Raw genomic sequence first — 23,040 nt, forward strand, 5'->3', positions numbered from 1 at the left:
CAATTTAAGCTGGTACTGAATAGATTACTCCTAAGAAAGGCAATTACAAAGCAGAGAACTATTTTCAGAGGGAAAAAAATGCCACGACACCTATTTGTGCAGCATTTGTGCACTCCACGGTATTTTTCCCATCAGAAAATAATTCATGATGAGTTGGGAGCTGATCAACGACAGGCTCAGGTGAAAGTAGGAAATGCATAGCCAGATTAAACTGAAATGCCTGCTTAACAAGGCTACAAGTCAGTTGTCTCATTTAAGCTATTCAGCTAACACCTACAGAGACTCAAGCACTTCTACAAGTTGATTTGGCCCATCCTGCAGTAGCTATGTATGAAAAGTGAAGCCCCCTCCTGAATGTATACTCATCTATATCAACCACACACATGAGAACAATAGAGTAGATTAGACATCTAACTTTTAATAATTAGGAGTGCTGAGTGTAGGTAGAAAGTTAGAAAGTCTTGGTTTTACTCTTCCACTGAGGGTCTCTGAGAGCAATGGTCTTCCATATGACATCTGTAGACAGAGGGTTTGTTAACAAGTGGTTGTTCTTCAGTGCCATCTCTTGGGAGAAAAGGTTTTCTCTCATATATATATTGACTCTATCCTACAGCGTGGATAAAGTGATATAAATATCTGTCAGCTATTACTGGATGAAACAAATTATTTTATGCTTTGTCCGTGAATATCTAGGAATATAAATCAATCAGGATTTTGCTGAGCAACAAGACTTTTCTGACAATTCAACTTCTCACAGTGGACCATGACTCATCCTTAGGATGAGAATCCTCTCTAGGAGAAGAGGACTTCACTAGAGAAACAGATGTATTTAGGACTCACAGCAAATAACTTTTGATGCCATTCACTTGGGAAAAGTGTTTCAGATTTCAGTACATCATATAATTTACCATGAAATTTTAGGTTAAACAGGTAGATACGAATCATCTTAGACTAGTAAATTACTAAGCCCGGTGGTGGACATGAAGATAAAAAGTCCTGATGGACAAGTCTTAAAAAGGAGTTGCAAACTATGCTCCAGTTAATCGTCGTTTCTGTGTTTGAAAACAAAAAGAAAGTATGAGGCATAACAGAATGAAATGTAGCATCCTTTTCCTTGCAATGCACATCGTTTCTCTGGGATTAAAATAGGGTTTGCATTTTAAATTTTCATTTACTAAACAGAAAAATATTTTACTAGGAGGGAATGGTATTAAGGAGAAATGGTTCTTTGTGTGCCCTCAGGCCTGGTGAAGACAGGATTTGATTTGCTGTGTTAGGCTGGAATCTGGATTGATACACAGAGATGAGAAGGTGTTTAATAAAATTTACATTTCATTTTCTCACTTGACACCAGTCTCCTGTCACTCATGGAATGAAGCGAATATGACAAATAACTTTTGTCAGCACCTAGACACAGAGACATGGTTGAGGGAAGGAGGGAGAGCAAGGGTAGGACATTTTTAGCATCTTTCCCTGTGACAACTGTGAGACTTGGCACATCTTGGACACTAGCTTCATCCTGAACGTACTTTGTAAGGGAGAGCTGTAGTAAGAGAGAAAGCACAGATTAATCAAACCAAACCTAACGCATCTCTGGAGATGCACAAATGACCTACTGGGAAATGAATGAGATAGCCTACACACAAAGAAAATGAGCATTTCAACACATGCTCTATGCTCAGTTTGCATGTAGCTCCTATCTCTGACAAACACAGCATGATCTGGCTTGAGTCCACCTTCCACAGTTCTGTTTCAGAGATCTCACTCCTTGCCATTGTCTTGGTCATGTCACCTGTTTCTGTTTTCTTTCCCTACTGATCGTAAATTAAAGTGATTTGGTTTAGTATTAAATACTTTCATCCCTGATTTTTTTCTGCCTGAATTTAGGTTTCTAATCAAGGACTCGAGACAAGGTCCTTGTCAGAATAGTCTCACTTTTCACTCAGAGTCTCAGAGAAAATATTCTTCCCAGAGAAAACAGAATCCCCTTCTGGAAATACCAGTTACCTCCACTGCTGAGTACACCCTGATCCCAGTATGATTATACTCCTAACTGGTGTTCTTCTGTGCATAAGGTTTAACTGCATAAATCCAGAGGGAGTAATGTCTTTTGCAAGAGGACCAAGTATATTTTCTCCTTCTCTTCCTTTCCTGTGGAGTATTACCCCGTATTTTTTCAGCTGAATTTTAAGAGGTCCATGTATACCATAGGACTCCTACTTGGAAAAGAGATAAATGTGATGAAGAATGTGTGGATGTGATGTGTTTGTGACAGCAGATTTTAGTTGCAGGGGGTTACAGGGATGGCTTCTTTAAACAAGGAGCTAATGGAAGCTAACCCTGTATGTGACAGGGCCAGTGTCAGTTAACTCTGACATGGACCCTCTGCTGACCAAGGCTGAGTCCATCAGTGATGGAGGTAACACCTCTGGGATTGACAGATTGGAGAAGGGGAAGAAGCTGCTGCACAGAAGTAAAACTGCAACGGCAGAATGGAGTGAAAATGTGAGAGCAACATCTCAGCAGACACCAAGGTCAGTGGAGGAGGGCTCAAGGTGCCCAGGCAGTGCAAGAGAGATTCCCCTGTGAGCTGTGGTACAGCCCATGGTGAGGTAGTTGTGTCCCTGCAGCCATGGAGGCCATAGGGGAGCAGAGACCCACCTGAGGCTGGGGAGGACTCCAAACCGGAGAGGGTGACTGCCTGAGGGAGGCTGAGACCCCTTGGGAAGCCCACACTGGAGCAAGTTCCTGGCAGGACCTGAGAACCCACACCAGAGGAGGTTTGCTGTCAGGAGTTGTGACCCCATGGGGGACCCATGCTGCAGCAGTTCATTCCTGAAGGACTGCTTCCCTATGAATGTGATAGACTGATTCAATGCCATGTTCTTTGGCCCAGCTGTGAAGTTGTTTTGAAAGTGAGTCCTGTTGTCTGACTCAATCCTTTCTGTGATGCCATGTCGCACTAGGCCTTGTCTTTCAAGGCCCAAGATAGTGTTCCGGCTGTGGGCATGAAGCACAGGGTATGTTTCCAGCCATTTGGTGGTTGCTTCCAGCAGGCTGAGCACATAGCGTTTGGCTTGACAAGTCTGCCTGAAACTTTCAGGCAGAACATTTAAAAGAAAAGCAGAAATCACTTTTTTTTTCCTTTCACACTGAATATATATGTAATTCAATGTGATAGGACATTCATGCTACATGTTCAGAAAATGTTCAGGGACAATAGATCCATCCAATGGGCACTAGGAGCAATCCCCCATTCCCAGAAGCCGCCGCTTACTTAAGATTGAATCCAAGGAAGGCCCATTTTATATTTGCCCTTTTCTTATAGTCTTCCCCAAGTGCCCAACACCAACAGGTCTCAGTGGAAGGGTCTGGTTTAATACAATATGGAAGCTGTTCAGAGGTTTACCTAGTTTATGTACAATCTTCTGCCACAGCCTTCATTTATAACTGCAAATTCAGCTGGGTTCGTCAGTAACAGGAATTATTTTTCATATAGCTTGTAATGTGGGGAAAAGTTTTGAATCGAAACAGCTGAGACAAATTTGACAGCATGCTGGGAGTAATTTAGGAGAAAACGATTCACTGAGCTACAGACCAAGAGAGAGGAACAAAGCTCAGATAGAGTGAGATTTTTCTTTCACACTGTCTTTCAGTTTTGCTGGGTATTTTTTTCCTTAAACATAGTGTTCACCTTGAACATAATGGTGACAAACTGAGCAATATACAATATCTAATTTGAACTAATTAGTGTGCGTTCTGTCTTTTCTTCTTCATTTATACTCCTTTGCTCCTCTTTGCTGATCAGAGTGTGAAAGAAAGAGGATTAGGAAAAAAAGAAATCAAAACAAAACAACAGGATAGGGTAAATAGCTCCCAAAATGACCATCTTCAAAAGGGATTTCAACTTCTAGTTTAAAAAAGTATATATTCTCTAGGTTTTTCTATTTTCCTTTGTGGGAAACTCACTAATGGAATGGTTTGCTCTACTTTCCTTTTCTTCTTTGAAGACTGAAAATTTCAAAATGCTTTGGTGAGACAGTAGCAGATTGGTGGTAACTTCTTGGTGTCTCAAGACACACACATACAGAGGTTCAAGACAGTGAAAACCAGTTATGATATCTACCAAAGGTACTTCCTGCATTGACTTCAAACTGCTAGGAACTTCACTGTCCAGTGCTGCAGCCTCAAGTTCTGGTTGTCTTCTGTTAATAAAATGTGAAATCTTGTATCTCAGGTGGCACCTACTTCCTGTCCCGCTTATATACATCAGAGAAATCACTGTGCGAACAGTCTTTACTGGTGTGTTATGAAATCTTGGAAAGACCCTATGGTGCACCTGGGTTTTGTGCTTGCATTGATCTTTATAATTTCGATCAACAAATCATCACCCAACATTTCCCACATTTTAGGATGTACAAAGCTTGAATAATTTAAAGTCCTGATAAATGTGTGATTGCCAAAAAAAAAAGAAATCTAGAAAACCCCATGAATTTGCAGTTAGTCAGTACCCATAGTCACCCTTGGAGTGTTGCATCATGCAGTTTTCCTGATCCAGTGAAGGTTTCCTCTCAGAGTTCCTAGTCCACTGAAGATTTTTTTTAATGTAATTTCACTCTTAATAAGACTATTCATTGAAGAATCAGAAGCTTAGAATAAAGTCTTCTGATTGGACACTTGCCTCCTTTATTTGCCGTTTATATCTCTTACCCTATAGAAATAAATGCCACAATAAATGTCATAAGAAATAGAGATTGGGAATTACACCATATAGAGATGTTGAAAGGGTTTATAATCTCATTGCTGTTATTTGGTTTTCCTCTTTTTTTTCTTTTTTTTTTTTTTTTTAATTTTGTCTTAGACACCCAATTCCTTCAACCCAGACTGTAATTAATTTTACTACATCACCAGTTATCTCTGATCCCTAACCAGGCTTGTCATTTTAATTTTTCACAGGCTTTCTTTTTTTCTATCCATGTGCCTTTTCCTGTATCTTCATGAAGTCTCATCAACTCTGGCCCAAAGCCTTAGGCAAATTTGTCTGTAATGCACTACTCCAGACATAAGAGGAAAAAATACCACTTCCACAAAATGGGAGAGAAGAAAAAAAAGTCATTTTTGACTATACATTTTCTAGCAATGCAGACAAGCCTGGGGATTTTGGTTAAAAATAAGATATCTCTTCAGCTGCACCATTATTTACATCAATAAAGACCAAGTGCTATTGGAGATGGAACTGCAGAAAACGGTTAGCAAGTGAAAACCCCAAATCCAGCAAACTTTTTGTCATTGGCTGCAGTGGAGGCAAACTTGACAAATTTCACTAACTGTCAAGAAAGACTTCAGGTTTTGGGGGGTGGATCTCCACAGACAGATGCAGAGATTTTTACATTCATTTTGTCTGGACTTTGAAGGTTTCCTTGGAGTTCAGTGTGGGGAAGTTAGCACTTTGCTAAGCCTCAGTAGATTTGCTGTAAGGGCTGAGCATCCCTCACAGGTCTGGCCTGAACGTGGGCTGCCCTAGAGCATGAGTGTTTGCCATAATGTGTCCATAGGCTTTGAAAATCTGAGCTGAAATCCTGCTGTTGTCTTCCTCCCAGAAGATGGACTTTGTAAGTGTAAGAAAGTGAAACCATTTCAGTTGAAAGCCCTGCAACTGGGTCAGAATTCTTTAATAACCTCAAGTCTATGAATGAACCTCATGCTTCATAGGTAAGCCGTATGAGTTCTTCCTCTGTCTTTTTCCCCTCCATCCCTACTCTGCTCTGGCCTCATTCTTTCCTTTGGAGTGTATAATGTCCTTCTATCAATGAATATTTCAATACACAAATTTACCTGCTTCTGCAGGGGAGTTGGACTAGATGATCTCTAAAGGTCCCTTCCAAACCCTACCATTCTATGATTCTATGATTACCCATTAAACATCCATGCAAAGGTGGAAACCACTGTTGCCCTAATCGTAGTGTAAGGATTAAAGAGAACTCAGCAGAGTAAAGACTGAAGGTCTTGAGCTGGATCACCAAAAGCACTGATGGTAAAACAGCAGTGACATGCAGATGCCCCATGGACCACACTGGCAACTGCTGTCAAAGGAAGCTTTTGGCTTGGGACATAAGATGTGCCTTGCCTGTGAGTAGCTTGGGTACGTTCATCTAACCACACATTCCCTGTTAGAGTGAGAGGTTGTTTTTTTCCTTTGCCTATCTAGATGGAAAAGTTTTCAAAATAAATTGTGATCTTCATTAGCCAAAAAGCAGTTGGATCCCATTTCATCCAAGTGCTCCTGTAGTTGGCCTAAACCCAATTATTTTTATAAAAGATGCCATCTCACATTCAACAGTGTTCTTCAACCACTAAGTCTCAGTCACGTCTTCTTTCTCTCTGATCACTATGGCATTTTTTTTTTCTGCTACACAAAACAAGAATCCCTAAATTTCCTATTTATGCGGTATTCACTTCCCATTTGTATTAATTTTTCATTATATTTTATTTCACTTTCTCCCTATTTCTTTCCCATGCTCCACCACTTACTTTGTTAATGCATAGCACCTTGGAAAATCAAGATTGGGAATGGTGCAGTTCGGATTTTTTAACTTTGCTTATTCCATTAGAGGTCAAGACATGCCAGACATTTATTCTGTAAATAAAGTGTGGATAAATGCAAGAATTATGAATTAAAGGATTATTTAAAGCCCTCAATTGTTTCCAGTGTATCTGATTTTATATACATTTTGCATATAATTTACATTTGATATTATTTGAATAGTATTTGCATACATGCTAATATTATATGCTTTCACTCTGGTTGGCTGTGATAGAGTCACTTACTAGGACTAGAGCTACTTCAGGGAAGTAATGTTCAGGGGATGGAGTAATTATATTTCTGCAGAGAGGAAAAATCTAAAGCTGGGTATCAGCTGTGGAGGAGAGGATCTCCATTTCACCAGACCTGGCTGTCTCTGCAAGATATATCTTCTTATTCAGACCCAGAATCATGAGGGTTAGGGATCTATGGTGTTAATTTATGTAAAGGAATAGTTTGACCTCTGCAGAAAATAACTGTAAGAAATTTCTTTTCCATAACAAAAAAGAGGTTAGAAAGACTGATCTATTGCACTTAATAATGTAAGACCCTCATGCTCAAATGTCTTAAGCCAGAAAATCCTCTGTGCAGTCAGCTCTAAGCCTGGCTCAGCATGGAATTAATCTGATTTTACCTGAAAATTATGCTTATCAACACAGTAGTGCAGGAGACAATGCTGGTTAATTAATTCTTGTGCCAAGAGAATTGTGTAGCTCACTGACCATCATCTGCAACTTAGCTCTTTCAGCTTGACATTAACAGGTTTGTGGTCGGTTGAGGTTTGTTTGTTTTTTTTCAAATCAAGGTTTCTTACCTTCTCTTCCAGTGTTGATCTGAGCAGAAACCTCATTTTCCTGCTTAAGTACTTTTTCTGCAGAGGAGTATAAATTTTATCTTGTGCCACCAGGCCACCTTGCAACCAAGAATTTAATGGTACAAAGAGAACATAATAAAGTCCCTCATCTTCCAGTTCAGTAAAGCAAAGCACAGAGGAATTCTCTGAGCAACCAAAGAATATCAGTATTATTATTATTCATAAAGAGTAGTGTTCATAACAAGACAGTGATTTAAGGGTGTAAGAAAACAATGACATGGTGAAGCAAAATAGTTTAATTTAAAACAATATAACAACACAGATTTAACTAGAGAGGATTGGGAATACTTACTCAAGTCCCAGTGAAATGGAATTTGAATACGTTTGTTTTTCCTCTGAAAAAGCAAAAGATTTATGCAAGTACTGAGGTTCTTTGAATGAAACTAGAGGTGTGATTGGAAGAAATGGGAAAGTTCTTATCTATGTTTGTATATTTGCATGCATATCTATCAACATTGCTCTAGACATTAAGACTACATCAGTGCTAATATATGAAAGTGTCAGAAATCTAACTACCTACAGTGCTGAATTGTTAGGCTAGTCCCTGAATCTCAAAGCTGACGTAGCTAGCCAGGTAACACTCCCCTAGACAACTCTTGGAGAGAGTTTTAGATGTGTCAGAAGGATTATTTTTAACAATCAGTTTGGATGCGTCCACCAGTGCATCCATCCACGCAATCAGTTTGGAAGCTAAGCAAGGTCAATATCATGGACATGGCCAGAGACTCCTAGTTGGCTGCAGATGCAGGTAACAAGTTCATTTGTACATGTGCAGCATGGCAGCTTGGTTCCCCATGCTAATATTTGTATGTTTTGCTCTGACCACAGAGACAAAAGACTCAGCTTCTCACTACCTGCAAACCAGGCAAAGCTTGCTTTCCCAACAGTCCACCACATCATGTGACTTCTCTTATACCTCTGCTGCTACCATAGCAACTTGCTCTCCAACATCATTCTGAGGTTTGGGCATACTTCCAGACTTCTCTCTTTCCTCGTTGTAACCAGATGAAGGCTGGGGATTGTTCTTCTGGATGGAGGATCCCAGGACAGTTGGCTGCTGAAGTCCCAGAGTGTTACCAAGAGATATTCCTCCAGGGAGCTGTTGGTGACTGTCACTGTTCTTTGCTGAAGGAAAGGTGTCTCTGTTAATTTTATTACACTGGACAGTGCTTGTCATTCTCACTGACTTTGCTTCACAGGTCTGAAGGTTCAACTCTGCCAGTTGTCCTGTAGCATGGCCCACTGCTTCAGTTCCTTCTGTATCTGTGAAAGCAAGACTTCTTTGTGCTTTATGATAATTGTAACTTCCTAACTTCATTTCCCTTACCTTCCTAGGCCTTTACCGTGTGATAAGAATGTTATTATTCAGGAAATCATTTTAACTGGTTTGACAGAAGTTGTTAAAACTGAATAATCTTAGTCCAGTTCCACAAATAAATACACAACAACCAAAACAGCTGATTTGATAGACTAAAATCTCCAACAGCATCTTACAGTGATTTCCAAATATTGCAATAAATGCTTAATAATAAAGTATAGAGAATGCTATTGCTAAGATTGACAAAGATTTTAATACTTCCCATCTATAAAATATATCAACTCTCTATGAATCAGGCTGTAATTTAAGGTAGAACTTTTAATTTCCAACATTTGAGTCCTACTCAAAGAAAAGCCTGACACCTGCAATGCTATTAAAAAAAAATTAAAAATGCAGAAAAATCAAGATCTATGCTATACATTTTTCATGTGGAAACAAAAAATATTTACAACTTAATAAACCAAATGGTTATTAACTACGGAGTCAGAATCACTTATTTTGTTACAGCAGATGGCTTCTGATTTGACAGTGTGCTATCACTTCGGCTCAAGATTGGCAGCCTGATTCATTTGGATGCTAAAAGCGTTTGTAAAATTATTGCAAACTGCTCCCTTTCTCCCTGGAAATGAAATTAAGAGCCTAGATCCAAACCATTCATACTAGTTCCAAATTCAAAGCTGGTCCTAGTCCACATACCTCATATGTTAGTGGATAACACTGGCTTTTACAGTCTGTTCATCAGTATATATTATAGGTCCTTACCACAAATCATCCCAGAAAATCTGCTATTTAAACTCCTTATTTTTCAGGTTTGTCCGTGAAGTTTAAAGCAGCCTGTAACAGGCTCATATTTTCTCAGATCTTCTGCTCAGTTTCATTCTCTTCTCCCTTTTCTAGAATTCATTGATTGGATCTCTATTTGCTGGAATCCTTTCCCCCATGTTCATTTATTTTCTATAAGTCCCCATTACTTCATGCTTCTTCCCACTTTTCCTGTTAAGTGTGGCTTTTTCTTCAACTCATACACTCCTAGTTTTCAATTTCAGGATTGTACCTCTTAGAAATCCACTGGGAAATTGTTTGTAAATGTTCAGAAGTAATACATGTTTCTGTGAGTAACAGTTTTCCTTCTTAAGACTGCTTTAACATTAGGTAGTTGGCTGTGTTGAAGTTAATTAGGGTTTAATATTTATTTATTTATTTAGTGTATTTATTATTACACTAATTATTATTTACTATTTATTTACTATTTTAATTACATAAAGTTTAATTACATAAAACACTAGATTCAATTTTCTTGTTTATACACATGAACAAGATGATCATGTCATGATCCCCTATACCAAAACTTTATGTTACTTCTTGATATATATTCATGTCCTCTTCACCTTCAAAGGTGACATTTTCAACTGTGAAAATAAATCTTTTCAAATGATTTTGAATTAATGGAGGAGGCTAAAAGTTTTTTGGATATGAACAGTTTCGAGAATGAAATACTGCTTTGAGATTTATATGACTTAGGAACCTAAAATACCCTGATTTAAAAAAAATTAAATACAGAGCATTCAATATCAATAAAGAAAATTATTAACTGGACTAACTATCAGCAAACAGATAGAATTCAGGCTGCAATCATGTATGGGAAATAGTTCTCAGAGGTGGAGATGTGTGGCAATATTACCACCAAAATAGGTTATATCCAGTGTTTCCATCAGCATTTGGAATTTAAACTAAAATGTATTCTGATTAAATTTTTTAAAAGGTGGAAATAATGGGAGAAAGGAAGAAGGAGGAGCTGATCTGAGCAATCTAGGAGCAAGGGTTGCAGATCTTGTTTACAGAGAGGGAGAACCTCTTCAGGACTACAAGAATGAATTCAGGATGATGGTGGCCAAGATCTTCAGCATAAGGATCAGTAAGACACGATACCTGAAAGGCTGGAAATCAAAGCTAAGAAATGTAAGCTGTAATACTTTTTAATGGGGAAGGTGATAAACCACCAGAATAAATTGCAAAACCAAAAAAGAAACAGTATTTTCCTCCATCTTGAGGTGCCATTTCGTTAATCATGTATTACTGAACCAAAAGCTATTTAATTCAAGGGAGAGAATATTATGTGAAGCTAAGGAAATTTTTGGTACACCAAGGTCAGACCAGGTAGTATCTTGATATCTTCTCTCTTGCAGTACAGTGTATCTGTGCATACAGCTTTCTTCCTTATCTGCATCCTAAGCTATTTCTTCTAAGACAATAACCAAAGCCCCTACATCCATTGGGCTTTACAATGTAGAAGCACCCACAGAACAAAAAAACTCTACCTTGCAAGACTTATTGTGTTGATTAACAATAAGGGCTCCAAACACTTAATTGTATTAGAAAGACAGGATTTCTTATGGGGAGAAAAGCTATAAAGTAAAAACTAGGCAAAAAAAACTGCAGCTTTGATTTCCTCTCTCTCTCCAAAACCAACAGAACATTAAATAAGGGGAAATCAAACATGAGACATTTCCAAGTCGTATGTATTAAATTCACTTAAGATATTGTTATCCTTATTTAGATTTGAATATATTGGGGAATCTTTTTGTCTTGCAACTATTCCTAAAAGACTTTAAGTGGCTAGATTGCTTTTTCTGACAAAAAAAAAACTTTCCATGAATTATTTACATGATGGCTCCAATCAACGCTATACCTGTCAACCTCCCCAGCCAAAATGAAAGTTCACTATGTAAAGGTGCCAAGGGAGACTGGCAGCCTCCCACTGCGAGTTTATAGACAGAACTAAGTCAGCACGCATTATGTGTCAGAGTCGACATCAGACAGAATCAGATCCTTTGATCTCAGACCTCCACAGGAAGCTTAGATCTCAGACAAATTAGATAAAAAATGAATTTATAGCAGATATGTATCCTAAGGCACACAGCTGAACGCTGTGTTTTGGAGGAGTACAGCAAATATCAAAACACATAAACTGCAGAATTTCCTCTCTCCTCTCTCCCCCTGCTTTTGTGATAGATGCTAATTAAAAGGAGATAAAATTCCAGCTTGCCTCTTCCTGCCTCTTATGTAATACACAGGCTTTGGGAAGGAGAAGGAAAAAGATAGTCCCAAAACAGAGTAAATGTGTTGTTCAGCAGGGTTACCCGAATGCCCTTAGATCTGCGCTGTTGGCAGGTGAGACAAAAAAACCCAACCAAACTACTAAGAATATTTCGCACTTGCAGAGAGGGAAGCCAGTGCTTTATGCTGCCAGCCACATGTCCCTGAGGCTGTCTGCTTTTCCATGACCTCAGAAGAAGTCGTGTTTGATCAGTCGATGATGAAAAGACAAGTCTTGAGGAGGTGTGCACAAGAGGGATGTTTGTGGCAGGACCCTGGGGAGAACAGGGGGGACATTGGATGGGGTGGGTGTGAAAGGAGCTGCTTTGGGGTGTTGTCTTGGACCCACTGCTCAGAAAGCATGGCATGAAGTGAGTTGGGAAGGTAACAGAGGCTGTGCAAATGAACCCCTAGTGTTTTTCATTTAAGCTCCAGTGTACCTCACTGTAGTCCTCCACAGCCTGTAGAATTGTAATCCAGAGCTTTTTGAACACTGCATAGTTATTGCTGGAGCGCCTGGAGACCTGGTCTTTAGGCATGCTGACAACACTATGGGAATGTTGGTCCTTTCCGTACTCCAAAAACACTGCATGAAACCCTTGACTCATTGAGTGTAAGGGGGATTATGCTTCTGCCTTCAGCACAGCTAGGATTTCACACACGTTAAATATATAAAATGAGATAAAATGACAAATAAAAGAATACCAGGGAGGAGGAGGTAATAATTCTGAAGAGAAACGTGGCATTGATCCTATGCAAACCTATAGCTTGTTCAGAGACTTAAACTGACCCTTTTGATGTTGGACTGTTTATAAATTTGAATTATTGTCAAAGCACGTTCTCACCTCCTTCAACAGGCACAACACTTATATTTTCTCCTTGATTGTGGCAAGGCTGGATGTGAGCTGCATGAGGCTGTGTTTCTTTATGAGCTCCCTTGCTACTGGCCTGTGGTACATCAGCCCGTTCAGTCCTTGTTTCTGTAATGAGACATACAGTCACATCACTCTCAATCCAAACTCAGCTCAGCAGCAATTAATAGTTCAAGTAACAATATATTGCTGGTGAATTAACAGGTAATCTAGAAGGTTTCCCTCTGTGTTCTGGTTTAGCAAGGAGCAGCTTTTGGCTTAGTAACAGGGGGAGCGGGTTGCAGTGAAGACCCGGTAAAGAGTTTGCGGACCCTCCCCCGGCTCCTGGGTTCACACCCACCTCCGGCCCGGCTGGGCCAATCTGGCGCCTCTGCCATCACTATTTAGGGGACCGGAATTTGAAATGCGAGGCAGGAGGTGTGAGAGGGATACAAGATGGAGGCGACCACGCGGACCCTTCAGCCAGAGGAGGAAGGAAGGAGGAGCAGTAGACCGGAGACCCTTCTGCAGGCCGTGGCGAGAATGCAAGCTGGGCCCCTGAAACCTGTGGAGATCCGTGGCAGGACTGAGAGCCACCAGCAGCTCCATGTGAGTGAGCTCGGACGGGCGAGGGACTGTGTGAGGAGACGGCCATGGCCCAGGCCGTGTTGGAGAGCCTGCACGCCGCAGAGTAGCCCCACACGAGAGGCAGAGAGGAGCTGCAGCCTTTGGAATGGGTGCGCGTCGGAGCAGCCCGTGCAGGGCTGCCATGCGTGTGAGTTACCCCACGGACTCGCAGGGAGGACTGGTGTGGAGTTCACCCGTCCTGAGGAGGGACAAACGGCAGAAGCTATCGGGAACAGACTAACTGAAACCCCCACTGCCTGCCCCCCTGAACCGTTCGGGGGGGGCAAGGTAAAAAACTCGGGATCAGGGCTCTGAGCCCGGGAAGAGGGGAGGTGTGGCAAGAAGGTGTTCTTAAAAAGGCTGGTTGGACTTTCCATTGATGTATTACTCTGTGTTGTTTCATTTTGGTTATGTTTTGGGTTTTTGTGGGTATGTTTTAGTTGACGTTGCATTAAATTATTTTTCTGGTTTCTTCCCCAAACCGAGTGGCCTGGTCTGTTTTGTCCTGAACCTTAAGCGGCAATTAAGCCCTCCCTGCCCTCGAGCAATTCTCAGCCTCTTCGGTACTTGAGGCTAATCGTGGTCTTTGTTCCCTGATGAGCCTAAACCACGACACTCTGTCCAAAAGTGAAGAAAGATTTTATTTTTATACCATATTTTATTTTGCCATTAGGGTTTCCACCTGTTCTTTCTTCTTTATGTTGTCACCCTGTTCAATAACAATAGAAATTTAGACCTTATTGCAAATAGGTAGTACTGGTGGTGAGGTTTGGGAGAAAGAACCTTTAGTCTGGAGCTACAAAGTTACTTGTAAGGAAAATTTTTGATAAAGTATGGTTGGAAGGGACCTCTAGAGATCATCCAGCCCACCTCCCCCGCCCCAAAGCAGGTTCCTGTCAATCAAGGGACACAGGAATGAGTCCAGAAGGGTTTGGAAACCTTCTGAGGAGACTCCACACCATCCCTGGGCAGCCTGGGCCAGGACTCCCTCAGCTCAACACCAAACAAGTTTCTCCTCCTTTGCCAGTGGCACTTGCTGTGTTCCAGCTTGTGCTTGTTACCCATTGTCCTCTCTACAGGACACTACATAAGACAGACTGGCTCTATCTACTTGACACACATCCTTTAGGTATTTATCATACTTGATAAGGTCCTCCCTCAGCCTTCTCTTCTCCAGGCTAAGCAGCCCCAGGTCCTGCAGCCTTTCCTCCTCAGAGAGATGTTCCAGTCCCCTGATCATCTTGGTGGCCCTGTGCTGGACTCTTTCCTGAAGTTCCCTGTCTCTCTTGAACTGAAGAGCCCAGAACTGGACACAGGACTCCAAATGAGGCCTCACTAGGGCAGAGAAGAGGTGGAGGAGAACCTCCCTCAACCTGCTGCCCACACTCTTCTTGATGTCTCCCAGGACACTATTGGTCTTTTTGGCCACAAGGACACATTGCTGAGTCATGTTTAGTTTGCTGTCAAGGATCCTTCATCAGGAAAATGTAATGACTGAACGAATACTTGAAATCATAGAAATACTTCCTCTGTTTCTCAATTCCTTTTCTGCACTACAGAAATCTGATTTTCATCATGTTTCACATATAGTCAAAACTTTTTCAAGCCAGGACTCGGATATCTGTTTTAGGCACAAAACTGTATAACCTTGAACTACAAACTATATTGCGGATTGTTAGACTTGTCAGAGCTTTCTCTGAGTGCCATTGTCTGAGTCATGTTGTGGCCTCTCTGGAGTTATGTTAGAAAAAATAGGGAGTCTGCAAGTATAAATTTTAATGGGCGTTTCCAACTTACTGTGGCTTTTGCTCTTCTTGAACCAGCAGAACACAAGAGAAAGGATGAATGCAGATGCTGCTGAACTCAGTATGACAACAAGGATCATGCTGGCTTTCACTCCCATGGAGACAGGGAAGATGGTAAATGGCTGAGACAGCACAGTGAACTTAGCCCCTGAGAATTTAAAGTAGTCAGAGTTTATTACAAAAGTAAGAATGCTGTTTTCAAAGCTAAAACAACAAGTTATAGTCTTTCAACAGTGATGCTGCAATTACAGATGCATGCAGCAATAACCCACAAGTCCATCTATCTCCAGGTCCAATATTAGCCAATATTTAGAACTGAGTACCAGAATAAAATGAATATGTAACAATACTTCTCTAATGTAAATTTCAAGCTTTCAGTACTTCCTGAAGCAGAGGTAGCCTCTATTTAACAGTCTTCAGTATTTCTTCCATTAATTTGTCTATCTGACTAACAAACACAGAAAATACATTCACAAAGCATCTATTTCTGAGGCTAAACAGATCAAGCCCAGACAGAAAACATGCACATTCTGCTTAGCAAAACAGAGAAACTGCTTGAGACAAGAAAGGTCACAAGTCATGAACAATTTTTACAGTCTGAACCTGATTTGTACCAATTTAAGTTATGGGAACCTACAAACATTAACTGGCATTAAGCTTAAGCCCATGATGCAGAAAACTCCCAGTGAATTTGTTAATGTTTTCAACCATGTCAATAATGAGTAGTATAACTAAAAAAACGACAGTATCCTTCAGTATCCTTGCTGTTAGCATGGTAAATATTTAGTCTCTTGACACATACAGGCTTTGGGTAATGCTCTTCACCCAGAGATCCTAAAGATTTATTTGGATGTAGAGTAGCACATCAACTCATTACTTGTCTTACTACCTGATTCATTATCAGTTCTAACCCCATAATTCTAATAATTTTGCCAGATAGATATTTCTTTTACTTGCTTGAATTTGACTTTTAATAAAACTATAAAAGTCTTTTTTTCATCAATTCATTAAAAAAAATCGGAAACACTGTCAGATGGAGGCTTGGAGACTAGAGTAAGTAGCTGTAAGTACTTTTATCTGAAACTAATTAGATTTGTGTCAATGTTGTCCCCTTGAACGAAGCAGAGCTTCATCAGAACAATGTGGGAAGCATGTTCCAATTGGGAAGAATTTGCCTGCAGGTACAAACACATATGAACTTCAGTTGAGAGGAGAGAAGTAATCACACAGATATCAGGGACTCTACACAGACAGGTGTGTAAAGGTGCTTTGCAGTACTCTTAATAGTTTGTGAGTAGACTGCCATTGGTTTAAATGTAAAGTGGATGCATCAAGTCCATTGGGATCCGTATCTGTTAAGTGAACATTACCTATAAAACAGGGAGCAAGACTGTGCAGCAGTGCTATGAGTAGTCTACTGTTCCCAGGAACTACCACTAAAACATTTGGGATTGTTGCATTTAACATCAGATGCATCTTCTGAGCTGTCTCCAAATATCAAACTATGCCAGGGCACACACAGAAACTCGGTTGTGAAATATATCCCAATCATCAACTATCTGATTTTTTAATTTTGGGATTTTTTTTGTCAAGCAATAAACAAATACCTTCAATAAGAGTCTGGCAGCATAAAAGCCTTTATAGTATCTTCAGTATGGTTCCCAATTATAAATAAGCAAAGAGGATCACTTCTTTGGTGTGTACTATTGCAATGCATATTGAAAGTGTACAGTATAGATTCACACAGGTAATCCCTACACAGGCACATCAGTTGTCTGCATTGCTAACTGTAAGCATCTCACAACACTCAAACTGTCTGAAGGTTTCATAAAAATGATCTCCATTGACCTTTGTTCAGAGGAAAAATTTTGTGACTTCCCTAACTAGCTTTCAAAACACATTCATTAAGCTGTGCTTCTCACTAAAGAGTCAGGTCCTGCGAAGTGCTGACTTTCCATCTGCTTTCACTGAAGTGAAGGCAATGGGAGCTGTGGGTTTTCAGCAGCAAATGCTCTCAAAATAGACACATGTTCACCTTTAAAGGCTTACCTCTAAGTACTCCCTCCACCCCAGTTCTCTCTTTGCAAAGGCATGGGCAACATTCAGTGTTGATCAGCCCCTTGTTACTAGGAGGAGCAAAGGCTTTTCATTAAAAAAAAAAAAAAATCTGGATCTTAATTTTATCGCAGAATAGGAAGAAATTTATTGGGTTATAAAGGGGAACCTGCTTTAACAGGAGGTTGGGCTGGATAAGCTCTAAAGGTCCTTTCCAACCCCTACCATTCTGTGATTCTGTATTAATCTCTATCCAAATGCAGTTTGTTCTGCTCACACTAGTCCTATCTATTACAATAGAATGTTCAGAAAAATACAGTCTCAATGTTAGCAACCTTCTAATTTTTTAGCTCAGATTTTTTTCATGAGGCACTTCCACTTGGCCATTTCACTAGTCTGATGTATTTGTCTTTCCTGTTTTTTCTGAGTTTAAGAAGTTCTTCATTAAAAATACTCAGTCTGTACTTTGAAATCATCTCTGAACACGCATAAACAAGATTATATTCAGTATTTCAGAGGAATACTCATGAAGGCTTTATGCACTGACACACATACTGCTTTATCTCTCCTGGAATTACTTCTATCTGTCCTTCCTAGGCTTCTTCACTCCTAATGAGTCTCAGTTTATATATATTTTTGGAGATATCTATATCTCTATCTAGATATTTGTCCATACTTACGCATCCATATATGTATGTATTTCTAGTAGAGCCCAGTTCTGGAAGCATCCTCTAAATAAGCATAACCTGTTGCACCTGTAAAGATGACCAGGTGCAGAAAAATGTTCTGTGAAAGGCACTATGAAAATAACTAGGAGTGCAGATGGAAAATTTATGAATACAAACAGGAAAAAAAAAAAAAGTGGGAATGAGAGGACTCAAAAGAAAAAGTTTGCTTTGGCAGCTTAGTTGACCTTAAGTACCTGTGTATACTACATGGAATGCACAGCTAGGGAATCCACGGCACAAGAGGCATCTTTCTCTGGCAATATTTGTCTGTACAAACTCATCTTGATTTGAGGGATCTTGCATGAATAGCAATCACCCAACTCTCTTGCTGCATGAGTAATACCAACGTGGACGTGTAAAAGAAGTCAGGCTGTTTAGAACTTTGGCATTACTCCACTCAGCCAAACAAAATCTGACTTCTTTTTTATAAATCCAGACCACCTGTAGGGTTTTGTGTTCATTTACCAAACGAAAAAAAACCGTGCAGAAATTGGAGCTTACCTGGAGGCGATGTCACAGTAAACACAAGTCTCCAGTCTGTGCCTGAACTGGAGATAGCCAGGCCAGAAAAGCTCGCACATCCATTTATGACTTGTACTTGGGTAAACCCTGCACAGTGATAAAAAATTGCATTTCAATTAATAGCATCCAGTTAAGTACCACTTAAACTCCTCAGACTTTAAGGGGACTTTAGAATGCTTAAAGTCAGTGTCCTTCCTAATCATCAACTTTTTGCTTAAACACAGAAATTTCACATAGGGTTAGATCTTCAGACGTACTTGGGCATCAAATTGCTGATGGTCTCTAGAATCTTACCTCTGAATCCTGGTTCCTTGAGATCATTGTGAATTGTCATTCACTGTACATACTCATGGCATGAGGGCGTGACATGAATGTCAAGGGGATCATGTAAAGTTAATAAGAGCTACATAGATGCACAAGAAAGTTCTAGATGCTCATCTTCTTGATTTAGCTCATGTCTTGTGTGACTAAGTATGCCACCCAGGTTAGGAGAGTATTAGTGAGAGACTATTTTTTGTCCTAAATGGATAGTATAAAGGAGTCAGCCACTGCAGCTCAGGGAAAAGAGCTGACTGTTTCAGCCCTTTTCTGATTTGTAGGTGTTTCACCTCATCATTTGAGCATATTACCTCCTGTCCTATCACTAAATCATTTTGAACTTTTCTCCAGTCCTCTCAGACACTTTGAAAGTGCTTTGGTCATGAAAAATGTCTGTAGTGACTGCCCTGTGATCGTACTGGAGACACTTTCAGCTAGAAAACTGGCAGGGGAAAGCTGTGTGGGGAACATTAAAATGAAACCTATGAGAACCCCTTTCTCCATCACTTTATCTCTTGTTCTAAGACGGGGAATGCATTCTGACACAACATTTACACTTGCCATGACTTTTATTTTTGCAGCCTTTTTAAAAGAAGTTGTAATTTACTTTGCAACTGGATCTCCATTTTATTGTGGATGTCTTTGAGCATGAGCCAAGTCCTGGCCTTTGAGCAATGCTGACCAGGACTGGGCTTCATTCAGGCTCTTGGAGTGAGAGAATTAATATCCTAAAGACTGACAAATTTCAAAATGTTGCTTCAGGTGGGAGTGAGAAGTTAGAATTTCTTAGGATGCTGGACTTGCTCCAGTGATTGCAAACACAGACTTGTGCCTGCTTAAAGACAACACATAACAATAATTTGCTTTATGAAGCAGGTGCTTTGATATTTTGTTGCTGTTAGGCAGTACACGTGAAGGTACATAAAATCTGAATGTGAGAGGACATTTATAATCTGCCATCCCCATGTCCAGGATATTGAATAAAGTGGTGAAGTAGTAAACTTGTTAATCAGATATCTTGAAAACACAAATGCACAGGAATGTGCAGGAGGTAGAAGCAAAGCTTTTGGGGGTGAGCCAGACTGCAGGATAATCCTGTCTGTTTTCACCATATTCTTTGTGTCTACACCTATATGAGACAAACACTGCCAGGATCTGTTCTTTGGCACTGGAGAACTGGTATTCCCCGGCCGTACCTCTTAAACTCTTACAGCCTCCAAACAGATGTTACAATGCAAACTGCTTTTTGAGATTACTTCCCTCTTACTACTGTAACATAGCCAGAAATTGCCTGAGACAAGGTCCTGGGCAAAAGTATGCCACATTTTTGTGATGTAGCAACAGAAATTGTAAGGTTTCCACTTTCCATGATCTGGTACTACTGAATTTACTAACATCTCAGTTAGCTTTGACTACATCTATGTTTTTATATTTTTGTACAGCATCTAGCCAACTTCCAATTTCATTATGAGTATCCAGGACCAGTTGTGATAAATAGGCAGTAATTTATATTGTGAATAGATTTGGTGGAGATGTGGAATCTAGATTCCTCTAGTTGCTCCAGCCTGATCTTGGCTTATCTATTTATCTGCTATGCATATGATCTTCCTTATGACAGTTCTGCCTAGACTACCAAGACTTTTCTTGGCTCTGATACTCAGTGTAACACTACTTTTATAGAAGGTCTTGTCAGTTCCGTTCAAATACTTTATAATTGCCATTTCTAGTCTATGATGAAGCCTGGAGTACTATACTGTACTTCTCAACAGAGACTATCTCAGCTTTCGGGCACATATGCTTCAAAGCTCACAATATTACAGATATATATGGGAGTCTTCACAAAGATCTCTCAGGCAAGCTGGTATTTAACGCAGAAGCAAGCTAATTTGGAGCTAAACTACTTTCCATGAGGCAGTTTGGCTGCTGTCAGATGAAGTGCGCTAGACGGGATCCATTTCGATTAAATGTTGCTTTCATATGCTTCAAAAGACGAGTGCAATAAGGATGTTTGTCAAAGAAAAAACTGCAGCGAACTATTACATGCAGAACATCTGTACTACGCAGCTCTTCCTTTGCTGGAGTTTATTGACTATTAATTTGACGCATGCATCTTTTAAAGAATGCGAAATGCATTTCTCTTCAGTGATTTTTCTTTCATTTTTTGCCTCTTTTTCTCATTATCCCGCTCTTTCCTTTTTTTCTCTTTCTTTCTTCTACTCTTTCTTTTCTCTTCTCTTTCTTTCCCCATCCTTGACTCTTTCCTTCCTTCATTTCTCTCTTCCTTCCTTTCTCCCATCGTTAACCAGTAGCTGGTCTAGCAATCTGTGGTTTATCTAGACCCATGTTGTACTGTATCCTATGAGTTGTACCACCCTGAAAAGGCAGGAAAAACAGCAGAAAAGACCAAAGGATTTTTATAACCTGTAAACTTGGAATTATGATGGGGTAGGAATATTTTCTAATTAACAGAAAGGGACTGAATACGTGTGAAACTGTAATCTACATCATGAGTGCCACTTGTCTTCTCCAAATGTGAATTTTTTTTAGTTAAAGCTAACACACAAATTATTTTACTGCGAACAAAATACTTTACCTGTAATAGGAAGCCTCACTTTTCAATGTGTTCACTGTTTGCTTCCATTTAAAGATTTTTGCAATGAAAATTAGGATGCTTTATAATAATTTCTATTTTCTAGTTTACAAGCATATGATAATTCACAGGTTTTTGGTTGAACAATGTACTTAAGATTCTATATCTAAGCACATTCCTAGCCTCAGTAACCTCAAGGGAAATACTCACATGCTTAGAGTTAATCATGAGTTCAGGTCTTTCGATAAATGAGGACCAGAAGGGAAATATTTAGATCCCTTGTGAAAAGCATTTTTAAGTTAAGTATGCTAATTACAAACAAAAGGCAGTTTGTTCTGTCTGTATTTGGCCAGATCCTTTGTTGAGACAAAGAGGTTGTCATTGACTCTAAAGAAATTGCACCAATTAACATTAGCTGAAAATGAAGTATTATGATTGTTAATTCTGCATTATTTTCTAGTTTTCATCTGAGATGTATCTTTTCAAGATAAACTACTAGATATTTACCCTTTAAGCTGTGAGAGTATAAAAATATTTTGTCTAATCTTCTTTTCCTCTAGTATATGGCTGGGCAGTTCACCAAGCTCCTACTGCATCCTTCTCAGCCCAAGGACTAGTTTTCAAATCCAGTATTTCTCAGGGATAACTAAATTTATTTCCATGCCTCCATATAGCCAATTTGCCATAACCCTTGAGATAAGAAAACACATCCAAACCTTTTAGCACAGCCTCAGAAGAGCCCTTGAGGTGAAGTGATACAACCCAAGGTTCTGAGGGAGGTCCCAGTTTGTCAACTCTTTGACCCTAGGAAGAAGGACAAACCAGAAGAATTAAGGTCTTATCTCCTCAACGAGAGGAAACAAAGTTTTGATGTTTTTAACAATTTTAATAATTTTTTAATGATCAATGGGAGGGCAGCCTGCATCTATATGTCACGTTACAAAAGTCACAAAGCTCACCATAACTCTTTAAGATTAGCTTAAACTCAGAGGAACAATTTCTGGCAACTTCAGGTCTATTTTAGTAGTCTGGCAAAGTCTGCTGCTTTATTTGAAGTACCTAGGGTCATATTTACATTGCCTATGAGTAATTTTGACATTGTTGGCATCTCAGTTCACAGAGTCATGGTGTAGTTGAGGTTGGAAGGAACCTCCAGAGGTCATTTGATTCAGTCCTCTGCTGAAGTAGGGCCATGTAGAAGCAGTTGCCCAGGATCACGTGCAGAGGGCTTTCGAATATCTCCAAGGATGGTGACTCCACAAGTTCAAGGAAACTGAGTAGATTCAGTCTATTTAGTCAGGCTGAAGATCAAAGTTCCTTATACACTCAGTGAAAGAAACTAATTTTGATACCTAAATTATCCAGCCATAATAGATCTGCAGGATCTTGATTCTATGTTTTTTATATTAAAAAAAAAAACTGAAACATATCTGAAGAAGATTAAGAAACTCATGGGAAGCCATAGAAAGAAGTTAAAGATTTTCTTCCTGAAAGTTGTTGAATCAGTCTCATGACTAATGGACATATAGAGCTAATTTTAATGTAAAGAAACTTTGTTCACAAAACTGTTCAAGCTTGGATTTGGCATAATGTCCAGAGTTAACACCGTAAAAAATCCATACCTGAGGCTAGTTATTCGATGGCTTTTCCTTGTTCAGCAAAATTGGAAGGAT

The 23,040-nt window shown here is 39.7% G+C and overlaps 1 protein-coding gene across 1 annotated transcript in view; it reads right to left on the reverse strand.

The window, feature by feature from the left end:
- Positions 1 to 8,367: 8,367 nt before the first annotated feature.
- Positions 8,368 to 23,040, reverse strand: part of PKHD1 (PKHD1 ciliary IPT domain containing fibrocystin/polyductin) — a 264,052-nt gene continuing 249,379 nt past the window's right edge. Inside the window, exons 61-65 of the mRNA XM_061989595.1 lie at positions 22,084 to 22,171; positions 18,439 to 18,546; positions 15,147 to 15,302; positions 12,717 to 12,851; positions 8,368 to 8,720 (exon numbers count right to left, since the gene is read on the reverse strand). Coding sequence (XP_061845579.1) covers positions 8,368 to 8,720; positions 12,717 to 12,851; positions 15,147 to 15,302; positions 18,439 to 18,546; positions 22,084 to 22,171 — 840 coding nt within the window. The remainder of the gene's footprint in view (positions 8,721 to 12,716; positions 12,852 to 15,146; positions 15,303 to 18,438; positions 18,547 to 22,083; positions 22,172 to 23,040) is intronic.

This window comes from Colius striatus, chromosome 2, assembly GCF_028858725.1.
Source record: "Colius striatus isolate bColStr4 chromosome 2, bColStr4.1.hap1, whole genome shotgun sequence".
Classification (NCBI taxonomy): domain Eukaryota; kingdom Metazoa; phylum Chordata; class Aves; order Coliiformes; family Coliidae; genus Colius; species Colius striatus.